Source organism: Rhea pennata, chromosome 4, assembly GCF_028389875.1.
Source record: "Rhea pennata isolate bPtePen1 chromosome 4, bPtePen1.pri, whole genome shotgun sequence".
In the NCBI taxonomy this organism is placed as follows: Eukaryota; Metazoa; Chordata; class Aves; order Rheiformes; family Rheidae; genus Rhea; species Rhea pennata.
In genome coordinates this window covers 19,654,322-19,669,552 of record NC_084666.1, presented here as the reverse complement: position 1 = coordinate 19,669,552, position 15,231 = coordinate 19,654,322, and the positions used below count along the sequence as shown (strand labels likewise).

The 15,231-nt window shown below is 35.6% G+C and overlaps 1 protein-coding gene across 1 annotated transcript in view; it reads left to right on the top strand.

Moving 5' to 3' along the window:
• The window catches only part of DHX15 (DEAH-box helicase 15), a 52,919-nt gene extending 38,818 nt beyond the window's left edge, over positions 1 to 14,101 (top strand). The window contains exons 11-14 of the mRNA XM_062575403.1: positions 641 to 763; positions 4,055 to 4,245; positions 12,157 to 12,326; positions 13,536 to 14,101. Coding sequence (XP_062431387.1) covers positions 641 to 763; positions 4,055 to 4,245; positions 12,157 to 12,326; positions 13,536 to 13,653 — 602 coding nt within the window. The 3' untranslated portion in view covers positions 13,654 to 14,101. The remainder of the gene's footprint in view (positions 1 to 640; positions 764 to 4,054; positions 4,246 to 12,156; positions 12,327 to 13,535) is intronic.
• The last annotated feature ends 1,130 nt before the right edge of the window (positions 14,102 to 15,231 follow it).

Here is a 15,231-nt window from a genome sequence, read left to right as displayed (position 1 = left end):
ATTGGTATTTTTATTTTAAATAGTGCCAAAGGACGGTTTAACCTTCCACCACTACCGCTACCATCACAACCTTTAGACTTCTTAATACTTCATTCACATTTTTTGGTATACCAGTGCTGATAACTATACCATCTGGGGAAGATGACTTAACTTTATTAGTGCAGACTAGTAATAAAATTAATGTTTGTTTAGACTGTGCTAAGCAGTATAGTTTCAGAACCATCTTCTGCACTCTGTATGCAGAGGCATATGAGAAAATAAGCTTCTAATTAAAGTATTTGTTATGTGGTACTAGTTCCTGGTAGAGCTATCAGCACTGGGTCTTGAACAAAGATCTGTTGAGCCTTCCAGTATATTCAGGCAATCTTGATGGCCTTCAGAGTAGATATTTTGATGCCTGCTTACAGTTCTAGTAAAAATAATCAGGTACTCTGTAGCTTTGAAACCCTCTTGTCTTACAGATGTGGTTAGGTGTTGATGTACCAAATCAAGGTAGTAAACAGTCCAAGATGCAGTTGGAGGCCATCCTGCCCTGCCCTATGCTCTGTGAACTGACCTAGCTAGGCCTTGTTCCTCTATCTGTGAATGCGTGACTCATCGATATGGGCGTTTGTGTTGGGCCCATACCAACCTTGTTTAGTCCCACAGTGTTTTGTTCGCCCCACGGAAGCAAAGAAAGCAGCAGATGAAGCCAAGATGAGATTTGCCCATATAGATGGAGATCATTTGACGTTGCTGAATGTCTACCATGCTTTCAAACAAAGTAAGTGCATCTGTTCTAGCAAAATACTTTTAATACTTGGTGCTGTCAACTTTTCCTAGCTTCCAGGGACAGTTAAAGATTAGGGCTTTTTAATGTAACTTAAATAGCGCTGATCTTTTTAATTTAAGATTTAGCTGCTTTGCCTCTTTTACTGTCCTCCTTGGGAGGAGAAAAACAACTAACCAACAGATCAGTGGATCATGTAATAAACTACTGAGTCTGTGGAGACAAGCCAGGCTTTTAAGCCAGTGCTGGGTAACCTTGGATAGAAGGAAGTAAACTTTCCTTTAAGAAGTATTGAAAGTTTTTATCTGACATTAATCACAGAAAAAAAAATCTACAAACTTGTTTAGTAACTTCTAAGGGAGAGCTGCACAAATATTCTGAAAGAGTATGTTCCTGGAAGCAAAAGAGTTTAAAATTTAAGTTTCTAAATACAGTTGGAATTCTGAAATATGACCTTAGGATAGATTGCTGCATCATCCTTTTGTCTTTCAACAAGAAATAAATTTATCATAGGGCTGCATAACTTATTTGGCTGATTTCAGCTCTGTACATGGATTTATGCAAATTGTGTTACAGCATAGCTCAAATGTGTTTTAGCAGCTTGAAAAAAATAGGAACATACAGGTGAAGCTAAAAGTTCTCTTGAAAAATGGCTATAGAAATGGCTTTTTGAACAGTGACTTATGTCAAGTTTACTTTGGCTGTAAGTCAAAAGAGATAACCTTCTTTAGGAGTAAAGTTGAAATCGGATGCTTCTGTTACACTTCATATCTGTGTCAGTAAACAAAAAGCAAAGTTCTTTTACCCTAGGTAAAGAATTGTGGTGCTCCTTTTCATTGCTGCTTGGGTCTGGGAATCTTGCATTGAAACATTCTATCACTGTATCAATATATAACAATCCAAAGCCAAGGGTATCCACATAGGAAAAATCCAGACAAAGGAATTTATGAATTGGAGACGTTTGCCTTCATGCTGCTTATTTTTTCTTAATCTTTTTTTAGTTAATGGAATTCTCCAGCCAGTTAACTGATCAAGGCATATGCTTAGGATACAGGAAAACTGTTTAATCTATTCCAGTGAATATTGACTCCATATGCAATGCAAAGCAGCCTGGTCTAATTCAAAATAATGTTCAAACTTTGTTTTTCACAGCCTGGAAGAGTCTATTTGGTCTTTGCAGGCTTTTTTTGGAGTTTGAAAAAAAAATCAAGATACAATGAATCAGTTTAAAAGACTATAGGTTTTGATATTTTAGGCAGAAAACTAGTAGGTGTTTTTTTTTTTAACTGTAGCATTTTTATATCTGCAAAGTTCGTGAGTTCTAACAGTAATTGATAAATTTTTAGGAGTTCCTTCTATACCTAATTTTTTGCACTTTTTCAAAATAAATATAGTAGAATATAGCAATTTTTAATAGATTTAAAAAAAAAATTAAGCTATTTAAATTTAGCTAGAGGAGATCCTTTTCCAGTGCTGCAGACAAACTACTTATATGTTGATTAGGATTTAGTAAATACTGTCATGTTGACTTTCTCTTACAGAATGATAAGTTACCAGATGAAGTCCTTAAGTGCAAAACTTTATCTGCTACCAGAATATAGCTTAATGAACAACAGGTGCTGTCAATTTTTAAGGAAAATGGTTATGTGCAGAACTGTCAGTAGTATTTGCACCATCTTTTTCTTCCTTGTTTCCCCACTCAAATTTCCAGCCAAGTCCTTTGAACTATCTCTCAGGATGAAGTCTGTGGGGGGTGGGGAGGAGGAGATATTTTTCAGTTTTATTGAATTTAGGCATTCTTTAGTATTTTTTGATCCTGTTTTAAGAGAAACTGATGATGCAGTTAGAGGAACTGAACACCAAGAAATTATCATGTTTCATTTCCAGAATAGATCACCTAGTCACTTTTGTTTATAGATTATACTCTGTATTTACAAAAGTTTGATAATATCTTGAGTGAAGCAACATTTTTCAGGGATGGAATTATTTGAGGAATAATCTTGTTCAGTTTCACTGTGAAATTGAGTTTACTACCGATACAGAAAATCAGGAGATAAAATTCAGATACTATTTCTATCTAGAAAAGTGTAAAATATTAGTTATGGATTATCTAAAGTGCATGGTTCAAATGGTGTAGAGTAACCCATTTAGATACTTCACAGTAATGATTCTGCTGTGTGACCTGTAAGTTTCTGCATTCATCCTTTATTTAAAAATACATTCTGTAGGATGATGTGCACAAACAACTTAACTCTCTCAAATTACCTTTAACCAAATTACCAAGCCTTTCTTTGTTTCAAGGCAAATTAAGGATAGAATCTTTCTATATAAGAGTAAATTTTAAAACTATGTTGAATTTTGTTAGAGCTAGGTTTTTGGATTAACGAAGTAACAAAGATCAGAAGAGCATCACTGAGGAGTTACAGAATTGGTAGGGAGAACTAGGTTTCTCAGTGTTAACATCTGTGGTTTTATAATGAGAGAATGGTTCAGATATGTCTTACCAGATCTCTTATTAGAGCTATCAGTAGTAGAAACAGTAACTTAAGCCAACCTGGTGGTACTTGTCTTTGCAAGTTTCCAGGATGGATTTTGGAAACTTTCATTGACATCATCTCCTAAAATTTGAGTATGTACAGAGTGAATCAGTTGTAATATATTTGGTCTGTCTAGCTAATATAGAGTGAGATGTAAAATTTTATAGATGTTAGTGATTCTATATCTTACAAGTTACCTAAATTCACTTAAACTTCTGTGAGGTGCATCATGTTTAGTACTAACTAGTATGGTTGTTCAGCCTGTGAACAGTTATTTGAATGGTGAATTTAAGCACCATTTGTGTGTTCATCTTGGTTTCTCAAACACAAGAAGATTGTACATAACCATATTGTATATTCATTGCATGCTACAGTTAAAATGCTCCGTATGTCCAATTACACTTTGTTGCAGCTTTGAAAGATACTTTTCTTAGTTACTCAGTGCTTTCAAAATGTGAGAGATTAATTGGTCTAGTATTTCAGCAAAACAGCAGTGCTTGTGTGTGCGTTATCATACACAAAAAAAATAAGCTAACTTTTGCTTGTTCTGACCACATGCCTTCTGAATAAGAAATGATGTAGGCAAATTAACTAATGCAAGAAATTCACTGAACAGGCCAAGAGCGATTATCATTTATAAAAGTTTGTTTCCTCTGTAGTTCATCTAACTGATCAATCAATTGGTTGCTGTTTTATTATTTTAATTGGATGAAATATTCATTTTTATTCATGTTTTTTAATGTTGCAGATCATGAGTCGGTTCAGTGGTGTTATGACAACTTCATTAACTACAGGTCCCTGATGTCTGCAGACAATGTACGCCAACAGCTGTCACGAATCATGGATAGATTTAATTTGCCTCGTAGAAGCACTGACTTTACCAGCAGAGACTATTACATCAATATAAGAAAGGCATTAGTTACTGGGTATTTCATGCAGGTAAGCATGCATTCTTGTAGGGAACTTCCATAGCTTTTAATGTTAGTATGGTTATTACCTTTTATCAAAACTTCATGGATGCTATTTATATCAAATTATGTATGGCTAAATAGATTATCGCTTAGTCTTTGTCAGGTTGATTGTTAGTCGAAGTATGTTATTCAATTTTATATTTGGAGGACAAGTTGTAGGTGATCTTACTAGTTTCAAAATATTTTTTTCTGCCATTACCAATCAGGAATTGACTATTAACTTATGAGTAGCTGAGGAGAACTTTTATAAAATATTTTAAAGTAACTATTAAAAAGATATAAACTGCTAAATATGCAGAGTTTTCTCATGATTTGTAATCTGATAAAAAGGGAAGTATACTTATGTAATTTTCACAGGAGAAGAGTAATTTCTTTTGCATGCTTCCCATATTTGCATTTCACTCTTAAATTGTAGGAGTCACAAGTGCCTGAGTTCAGAGACTTAGAAATAGCAGTACCTATGTAGAACACGAATGCCTTTGAGCAGTGTGTCAGGACTTGACATTGAGCTGATCTAAATTGTTTTTGATCTTGGCTTTTAACTCTTTAGTACTTCATTTTCTCTCCACCTTCAAATTGCTGGCTTAAAAAGTTGTATATCTGTAGACTTTTATTTGCTTTTGGTAGTCTTGCTGCATAATGCTGGCATTGGAGGAAGTACCTAATCTCAAGACGTGTGCTGTTTGTAACTTTTTTGCCTCCTGAATCAGGATGGGGAGATATGGAAGCCAGTCTCTAATATTACCCCCTGGATGCTTTATGTTAGAATTCAGGTCCTTTTTTACTATTATGATGTAGTCCCTTTTCTGCTGTGTATTTCTTCTTCAGCATATCTAGAGAGTCCCCTTCTGAGACTGTGAAGACCAGGAGTCTTCATCCTTATTCAGTCCAGACCGCTGTCATCGCTATATAGACATTTCCCCAGCAAACATACATTATGATGCATCTCAGCAGTGTCTCTACTAGAGCCTCATGTCTCAGTTCTGGAAAACACAACTTGGTTACTGTTACCTTTGTTAAAGACAGACCAGTGCCCATTCTATTTCTTAATTTTTCAGATGGGCTGCATATAGGTGATACTTGAGCACAAAAATTTACCAGTTTAGAAATTAAACACTACTGGTCAGTGTTGTGCTGCATAGCATGCTAAGCAGCTTGACAGATGCTTGTTTACTACATCCTAACTGGAACATAAATTGGGCACCAGGTATGTGGAGTCTTTTAACACACACAAAGACATACACATACCCCCCCCCCAAAAAAAAAAAAAAAAAAAAAAAACTGAGGAAAAGTGTCCAGGAAGCCAGCCGTATCTCTGGCATAAACACGTTTCTGCATTTTCAGAATACACATATGACAGTGTTGAGAAGTGCATATCCCTATAATGTGATTGGAATATTAAGACTTTTTTATGGTTATTTTGTTCAGTTTGTACCTGTGACTTGTACTTCCCTAATCTATCTTCAGGGAAACTTAAATATAACTTCCCACCTACACCTTTAATTCTGTGAACCTTTGCAAGACAAAGCAATTCTGCCCAGCTGACTTTGTCGGACCCCCAAGTTGGCTGAGGCAAGTCTGATTTCTCAGGCTTCACTTTTGCTTGGCAGAGTACCCTGCGTCTTCCTCCTTCTTTGGGCCTGTAAGAGGACATGCCCTTGGAAGTTGGTGCACTGTCAGATCATGTTTCCCAGAGGTAGAGTGGATCTGTTCTTGTAATAAATGTTTTTCTGCTATGGATGTGAAACTGCACTACATGGATTTATCTGGTGAATCAGTGGTTTCCTCAAGAGCCTAACTAGACCAAGTTACTTTGAGGGAGATCTGATCCTGCCTTGATATCTAGACATAGGCTTCACTTGGTGGAATCACTGTTTGACTGGTGTTTCATCTCTGTGGTGTATGTACTGGGAGCAAGAAGGATTAGGGATAAATGGAAGATGATAGCAGACCCTCATTTTTAGGGTCTTCCCCTCCCCCCCCAAAATAAGTTGCCTTGTAAGTTTATCCCAAAATCTTGCTGTACATTGTGTGCAATCTTACCTTCTTCAACAAATTATTCCGTAGTTGTTTCATCAAAACTTCTACTGCTTAGAAATACTACTGCATGTTCTTGCTGTGAATAGAGCAGTAGGCTCATGCTAATAAAAATAGAAGCCTTTCCAGAAATCTCAGGTCTTTGTTTACATAATCAAAAGGTTCTAAGGTTCTCCCCTACCCTTTTACCCTGAATGTATAATTAAGCTTTTGGGCTGAATCAAAACATAACCTCAACAGGTCTGCCATAGCTATTTGAAGTCAAAGCAGTATTGGCAGTTCCCCTCTCCTTCTCTGTTTGAGCTTTTTTTTTTTTTTTTCTTTTTTTCTTTCTTAAGGGCCTTTCCCTTTTAAACTCTATGATAGTGTAATGATGTCTAGATGCTGGTTGACCTTGATTCTGGACCTTCTCTCATGAATTCCATATTGCTTTGAGTAACCTCAACTGCAAAATGTGTATTTATAAATGCTCCAAAGATGATGTATATCCGCAGCTGAACTACTTTAAAATGTACAGTCAATGTGCACGTTGTGCCCTCTTTTTACTGTTGTTCAGGCTCTGATATTTTGGGGTTCTTCAGAAAACCAGGGTGGTGGGATGCATGCATTAATCTCTATCCTTTTAGTACAGAACATGCAGAGAATTCCAAGACCGAACGTTTGCAAAGTAAGCGTGCCTACAGCAGGAAGCCCGTACATGCAAAGTAGCAAGTTCAGTGGGCAACACATGCAGATAACCTGGTTCTTTAAACTCTTAAAACTGCATTGTTTTCTACTTTAATTGCTTACTGTCCTGAAAAAAATTTTACTTGTATTTTGGGTGTACAGTTTTCTGCTAATCAAGATCCTTGGTTGATGTCTGACAATGCAGATCTTCAGAATAACATATTAAAATATTGAAATGTTGCTAATTGCACCACTTGTTACAATTATACAATTTTACCCTCCTTCAGTTATCTGCTAGTGACTGACAAATATTGAAGTTCAGCTGGTTGACTGATCATCTTAACCTTCATATTTAAACACAAAATTGAATTCTAGTAAATCAGAGAAAAGGAATAGAAAGTACTACAAAATTGCAGCCTTATGTGTACAAGAAACTTCTGGATGGATAGATCTTTCCCAAAAAGTGAAGCATCCTGTAAAAGTTTCTTGCTAGATCCCCAGTTCCTTCCAGTTCATGAGACTTTATAATAAAAAATTTTATTGCCTTTTTTCACTATTTCAGCATCATATACTAGAATATACATAGTATATATAAAATAAACTAAATGTGATTCTCACTAGATTATTAAGAAAATGCTTATTTAAAATAGAGGGGCTAGGAGGGGGAAAGGCAACGGTTTGACTTGTATTTTATCTCCAGCTTTACAAAGTAATAAACAATTTATTTAAAAAGAACTTTTTGTCACGTCTGATATTTGAGAGTAGAGTTGTCTGCATTTTTGAAGGGAAAATGCTGTATGCCACATGCATTTCCAGACTAGTAATGAAGGCAGAACAGAAACTGACCTGAAAAAAAGACATGAAAAATGAAGTCGAATTTATTTCAAGTGGAACAAACTACTGTAGTGCATGGTGGAGATACCAGTGTTCTGGGTTGCCATCAGATCAAGCCTGACTACCTTTTTAGAAAACATGGCTTAGTCAAACACAGGTTATATTAGGGTCATTACAGAGGATGAAATTAAATGATCTGTGATATATAAGGAGTTAGATTAGATGACCTGATAGTCCTTACCTGGCTTTAAACTCTGAATAAAATAGAACAGTCACTTAGTTATGCAGAACAAATCTCTCATTATGCTGAATGCCAGATATTTGGACTACTAATTAAAATCTCATTCTTGCCAAGACTTAGTCTTTGGGGCTACTCAGTGTATAGAATGTGTGTATTTTGTAACATATGTAATTAAGTTGCTGCACTAAGAGTGGTAATCTACAACATAATCATGAGTGCTTTTAATGATACTCATTTCTCTTTTTAAATACTGCAGAAGAATAGTTTGGAACTTCTTAATGGCTTCAGAAACAGTGTTGCATGATGTGCAAGTAGGAGTTTCAGATATCCAAGCAACAGACACTATTCTTTTGTTGCATACTGACATCCTTACTTTCTGTCCAAAAAGGAAATTATTTCTCTACTTCTAGAAGATAGTCTTGATAGTTTAATGGGCTTAATCTAATAAAAGATGGTTCTTATTTTTGATATGACTTTTTGCTTCTGTCCTTTTAAGTGTGTTTTGACTTTACAGTATTTGATGTATATGGCCCTCTAAATTCTGTGGCATGATAGGTAATACATAGCACACCAAGTTCTAAGGGGAGGGGTTTGTGTGGCTAATTCTTAATAAAATTGTGACAGCCACAAAACCCGTATTACAGGACTTGAACCAAAACTCTTTTTTTATATGGTAGACATTGTGGTGGCCGTTCTGCTGTGTGGGTTTGTCGTCTTGATAGAAGCATTGCAATTGTTCATAAATTACCAGTGGTTTGGTTAGCTGATAGAAATGCGTTTTAGGATTCTGTAGTTTCTGTGGAAGCTAATGACTTTTATACTCTGAAAAAAATTACTGAAGGAAAAGTTGTTGTTTGGCATACTGTTCAGTGAGAGGTGCTGCCTGCTTATCCAGGTGTCATTCTCAAGTCTGATAAAGGTATAATTTAGATAAACGCATCAGCAAAAGACAAACCAGTTAAAATATCTGTAAGAGACATTGTTAAAGAAAATAAGCCTAGGGTTTTTTCTTTTGCTATGTGAAAACTCAATTGGAGAGGTGTCTGATTTCATAGCATGTTTGTTAAGCTTTTTCTTCTTGTTTTATGTAACTTATTTCATAGCATCTATTAGTAAAGAATCTGTTCTTGGTAAAATATTTAGGCTTTATAGGCCCGTCTGCCATTTGAATTCTTGGGAGGGGGGTGCAGAGGAATTTCATCTTTTTCTTTACAACCTGTTTTCTCTTATCCAAGAAAATGTTTAGACATCTTTTGCAGTGGAGCAGTGTTCGTTTTGATTGTCATAGAGATGGAAGTTTGAAGGTGTTCTTTTTGTAAGATGAAATGTTGTTCCTTCTAATGAGCAAGTCAGGAACACTTGGTGTCATCAAGCGGTTGACACCCTCTTTTGCTTCCTCCCCTTCTGTATTCATTTAGGATACACTATTCACCTGTGCCACTGGACAGCTTGTTTTTCTGTCCTTCCTGGCTCCCAGCTCCTGCTGCTTGTCTTTAGCTGGCCCTTGCATGAGACATCCCTCTCAGTTGGATTTAACCTAATTAACTAAATAAAACAGTGGAAAACATGATTGAAGTTTTCTGCCAAGTCAGTGAGTTACATTGTTGAAAGGTCCAAGAAACAAATGAGCCTACATGAAGGAAGCATCGGATCATACAGCTACAAGCAGGAGAGGCAGGAAATGCAAGACCTCCCTTCCTGGCATTAGAGAGTCATTATGTTGCATTTCACAGGCACCTGAATTGGTTGCAAGCTATGGGTTCAAAGGAGCCTAAGTTTATGTGCTGTTCCCCCCCTTATGTCAGGCTTGGTGTGTCTTTGAACCCATTCTGCATTCTTTTGGCATAGTAATCTGGCAAACCACTGACACCTTCAAAACAGAACCAGAATTAGCTCTTTGTCAGCTTTGCTAAAACAACTTAATCCAGGAGGGAGCAGGAGAATGTAGTAGCTGGCGGTTAGATCAATTGCTTGCTGTGGAACCATAGTTCTGTGTGTATTTCGGTATGGAGTGGCTCCATTAGTGAACCTGAAACTTGTTTATAAGTTAACAAGTGTGCTTAATAGTATGTTTGTAACATGTAAATAGGATAAATACTGTAGCTCACTATTGGCTCAAGACTGAAATAAGTCACAGTATTTTTAACCATTTTAAGGTGATTTATCCCTGACATGCGTCTTCTAAAAAAAACATTTTTTTTCTTAATTAAGGTTATTCCAGTCCCTTTCCTATCCTGGAAATTGAAAGCTGAATATAGGCAATACTTTCCTGTAATTTTTTTGATATATTTAATTGATTATTTCAGAATCTATGTACACTTCAGAATTATACCAATTAAAACAGGAAATATGACTTTCTAATTTAATTATAAGCAGGGAAAAGGAAACTTTAGTGTGCCTTTGGGGAAAACTTGGTGAAAATTTACAGATTTTAATGGAGCTAACCAAGATTGAAATGATAAAGGTAAACTGTATTGATTTTAAATTTAAAAGCACAGTTTTCTAGAATAAAATGTAAATAAGTGGATTGTTTGTCCTTTTATAGGTAGAACTGAAACAGCTAAAATGCACTGAAAAATCTCTTCTGCACATATGCTTTACTTCCATCCAAAAAAAGGATTGATTTTTTTAAAAAAAAAAAAAAAACTTTAAAAATAGATCTGTTTAGCATGGTCGTAACACATACGTTATTCTAAGATTATGCCTGAGATGAACGAGTTTCTGGTCTAGTCTGGCTTGCCACTATGCTGTTTAATCATGCAAACATTGGATTGAGTTGGATGGAATTGAGCCTAAATTTGTTACAGACAGTACCCTGTTAATCTGCATTTAAAAGAGCCTCTGTTGGCTGTCCAAACTTGAAATAGTGTGGTTTCAGATCTTCTGTGGAAAAGATTTACAGACTATTGAAATACTTTTTTCCACTAGCAAAACATGTAGGTAGTAGTGTCACAAAACATTTAAGAAAATTAGATGCTCTATTTAAAATATATAATTAATTAATAAAATGTCCTTACTTAATGTGAGGTCAGTATTGCTTTATTGCTTTATAAATCTTAGAATTTAGGCTAGTAGATGGAATTCACCTTGAACTAGCAAAAAAATAAATAAAAAAAAGAGCAAAGAGGGCAAAAAATGTTTTTCTTAATTCTAGGTATAGGCTGTACTTCACTGGAGAAATACAAAGGAAGACAGCTAATGATGAAATGATTAAAAATACGTATGATTCAAAACATGCTCTTTTATCTATGGTCTGTTCTGCTTAATCTTTTACAGGGATATTGGTATGTGTGTATATACCTCAAAGTAAATCCTGAGATAATCTTGAATTATCAATAACAAAAGGTTAATTTTAGTTACCTCTCTTATTAGATCAACTATTCTTACAGAGGATATCCTTTTAAGGATAACTGACTGCTTTACCAAATCTTAATGAATAGATATCAGAACATCTCAGTGAGGTAGGCATTATTCCCTTTCACAGAGCAAAGAGCTTGGTCAGAGAGAGGTTAATTGATTTCTTTCTTTTAAACCAAGGTCATGGCGGAAGTGTGTTGCTGAATCTGTTTTTCAGCTCTGAAGCTCATGCTGTAGCAAGGCTGTTCTTATTTTTGACATAGTAAACTTCCTATTCTTATTTTACTGACACTTTCTAGATTCACTGTGTGAGAGAATTTGTAGAAAAATACATGTAACAGTGACTAAAACACTATATTAATAAAAACTTAAAAGGATACTTTGAAACTTACTGGTCCTACTGAAGCTAGTACAATGAAGTGCTTGAAGCAGATATTTGTGTTGGACCTCTGGCTTTGTATGATGTTATAAACCTGTCCAGTAAATACTCTCTTACAGTACTTCTGTTTGTGTTGCTGCTGTTCTAATAATTATTATTCTCTTTGGATGAGGACTATTAACGAGCATTTGTATGTTGCTTGAATTATTTATTAGTATATGTTTATTGTGGCAATTATGAAAAAAATAGGGATGTTTGTGTATAAAAAAATGAATAGTTGTGGTAATCAGTGTGGCAAATTCAGATGAGGTTTGGAAGTTAGGTATGATTCTGCATGGTAATAAAAGAATGTCTTTTTTACATAGGTGGCACATTTGGAACGAACAGGGCATTACCTGACAGTAAAGGATAACCAGGTGGTGCAGTTGCATCCTTCTACTGTTCTTGATCATAAACCAGAATGGGTGCTTTATAATGAGTTCGTCCTTACAACAAAGAACTACATTCGGACATGTACAGACATAAAGCCAGAATGGTAAGCAGAAAATGTTTTGTGATGACCTACTGTAAAACTTCTTCCTTCTTTTTAAATTGAGACTATTTCTTTTGCTTCTCATGAAGCTAATATTGCTTAAATATTTTGGGGAATGGCAGTGGTATGGGCTTGAACTTTGCAAATGACTAAAAATAGTCTTGGAAGATACTTGTTTGTGGGATTTACTTACTAAACTCAGGTGTCCAGGCTCTGTATGCAGTGCATGGAGAGATGTTCAACTTAAATGCTTTAGTAAGCCTGCTGGGCAGGAGCTGTCTGGAGAGCTAACCAGCTGAAAATACTAGGTTTGGGGATATGTCCTAGTGCCCATTTGTGTATCTGAGTTAAAGATACTGGCAGATGTTGCTGTTCACAAGATCTAAAACTTCTCTTGGGAGTAGGTCTTTTCTTAAGAATTTGAACAGGATTCGGGGTTTTCTTTTTGAATTGTGAATGAAAGAGGTAGTAATCGTGGTACAACCTGCCCTGTTATAATATCTGATCAATAGAATGCATATGAAGGAAATGAGATCTGATCCTCTGCAGACCAGTGGAGGTCTGAATCCTCTCATCCATCTTCAGAGATGACTGCCAGATTGTAAGCTTTGGGGACAAAGGATGTTTTTTACCTGCTGTTGAAACTGATGTTGCACAGAAGATTTGTAAGCCAGAAAACTCATTATGTATGCCATTGTGTTTGTAGTATTTTAATGGAAAATACAGGTTTAAATTCTTCCGTAGATCTCTTCTTTCTTAACAGGTGCTGTATAACCTAAAGGATTGTAGCACCTTTTTTTGTTGTTGTTGATGATGCATTTTTAAGCTTAGTAACAGTTCAGTCTTGGTGGTTTTAGTATACGAATTGGTATTGAGGTGGTCGGTCTCAGCTTCTGAAGTTTGACATTAAGCTGACTCTGTGGGTGTTCTAACCTGCACTAGAGCAGAAACATGTGTCTGTAAGGGATATCAGGCAGAACAGGAAACTCTCTTGTTGTAATTAAGTGCTGCTTGTTTGCTTTGGACTTTGGCACTTGCACAGGATATGACCGAAATTTAAACATTTGTGTGCATGCGTATAATCTTTCATTAACCTTGGGATGAGATAAGCTGAAAATAAAAGAATGGATAATCTTTCATTCACTTGGGGACTTTCTATAAGATGCATCTTAAAATTTGAATATTAGTAACAACATTCTCCTTTTTTGACAGGCTGGTGAAAATTGCCCCTCAATATTATGACATGAGCAATTTTCCACAGTGTGAAGCAAAGAGGCAGTTGGACCGCATCATTGCCAAACTTCAGTCCAAGGAATACTCACAGTACTGAATTTATGCTTTGAACTGAAGTTATTCAGAGGACAGCTTTAAAAGATGAATGAATTCAAAGTTCAAGTTGTGCTCTTCACTTTGGTTCAATAATGGCCTTTATTTGAAAGCTTTTTAATTTTTCTTTACAGTAAATATTCCATTCTGATTTCATAAATTAAACATTTATGCCTCCCTTTTGTGTTGACACTGTAGTTCATACTGGAAAAGCTGATCAATGTTTTGCAGTTTATTGAAAGTAGTTCTATATATAACAATGTTATAAGCATTTCTTTAGAAATGGTTGAAGATGCTTCTAAAAATGTGATTATCGACCATGGTATGCATGATCGTTGTAATTGTTGACATTCCTTTTAGAAGTTGTGAAATGTTACAACTTGTGCTTATGTAGACACAATCTTCAGCTTCAGTACAAAGGTACTGACTTCAATAAAGTCTATTTATACTAATTTTGTGCCACAGTATGTCAGTATTTCTATTGTTTTGATCAAAATGTGAGAAACTAATCTTCAGTTAAACTATTTTGTTAATATGACAATAGCTTATTTCAGTGCAGATGTTTAAGTAGCAGAATTAGTGACATCGATATAATACATACAGAGTTAATCCCTTGCAGACTTCTCTGAACTGCTTAAGAAATCGTTCTAAAAGTGAAGTGCATATAAACTTGTCTAAAGAAAGCATTCTTTAGACATATCTCTAGGTATCTCTTGGGCAAAATTTTAATGGTATGTCCTGTAAAGTGAAGTGTCTGTGGCCACTTAGAAATTACCATGCTGGGCCATGTGCAGATATGATTTCAGATAAAAATCAGTGCAAATAGTGAGCCACAGCATAGGACAAATTATACTTCACTATACTTCTGTAGTGATTTTAATGAAATACAACTTGACAGGCTTTTCAAGATGGAGAAAGTTAATCACAGATTATTTATAATAATACTTAACATTTGGTGGAATTTCAGATTTTTATTTTCCTTAGAATACACTTGAGATTCAGCCCTTCTGGCAGAGGTAAGTTGGAGCAACTCTTGCCAGAACAGGCTTGTTCAGAATGAGTGCTGGTTCCTCTTCAGTTTTTTTCATGTTATAAGGCTGAAGCAAAAGTAGGTTATGCTTGGAGAATAAGATAGTTGCCCAAGAAACTACTGGAGGACTAATCTCAACTGATGAACTGATGTTTGGGGTATCCTGTTTAAATTCTAGCATTATGTTGGTGGGGAGTGGAAAAGGTTGGAAAATGTGTGTGTGTGGGTTTTTTTTTTTTGTTTTTTTTTGTTTTTGTTTTTTTTTTTTTTTTGCTGTTAGCAATGGAAACAGTATGAGGGAAGACAACATGTCTGAAGATGGGAATTTGAGTGGATCCATAATACACAGTGAGACTTATGAGCCTGTCTAGACTGAGAAGTGTGGGGTGAGGGGACTTCCCCCACTTCCAGAATTGAGATCCTTCTGGTCTCTTTAATGTGCACTCTATGGCACCATGAGATAACTTAACTTTCAAGAGGAGGAGGGAGATTGACCTTTTTATAAAATGTTTGAATTGATTTAAGTCATCTGACTACAAATTACAACAGACT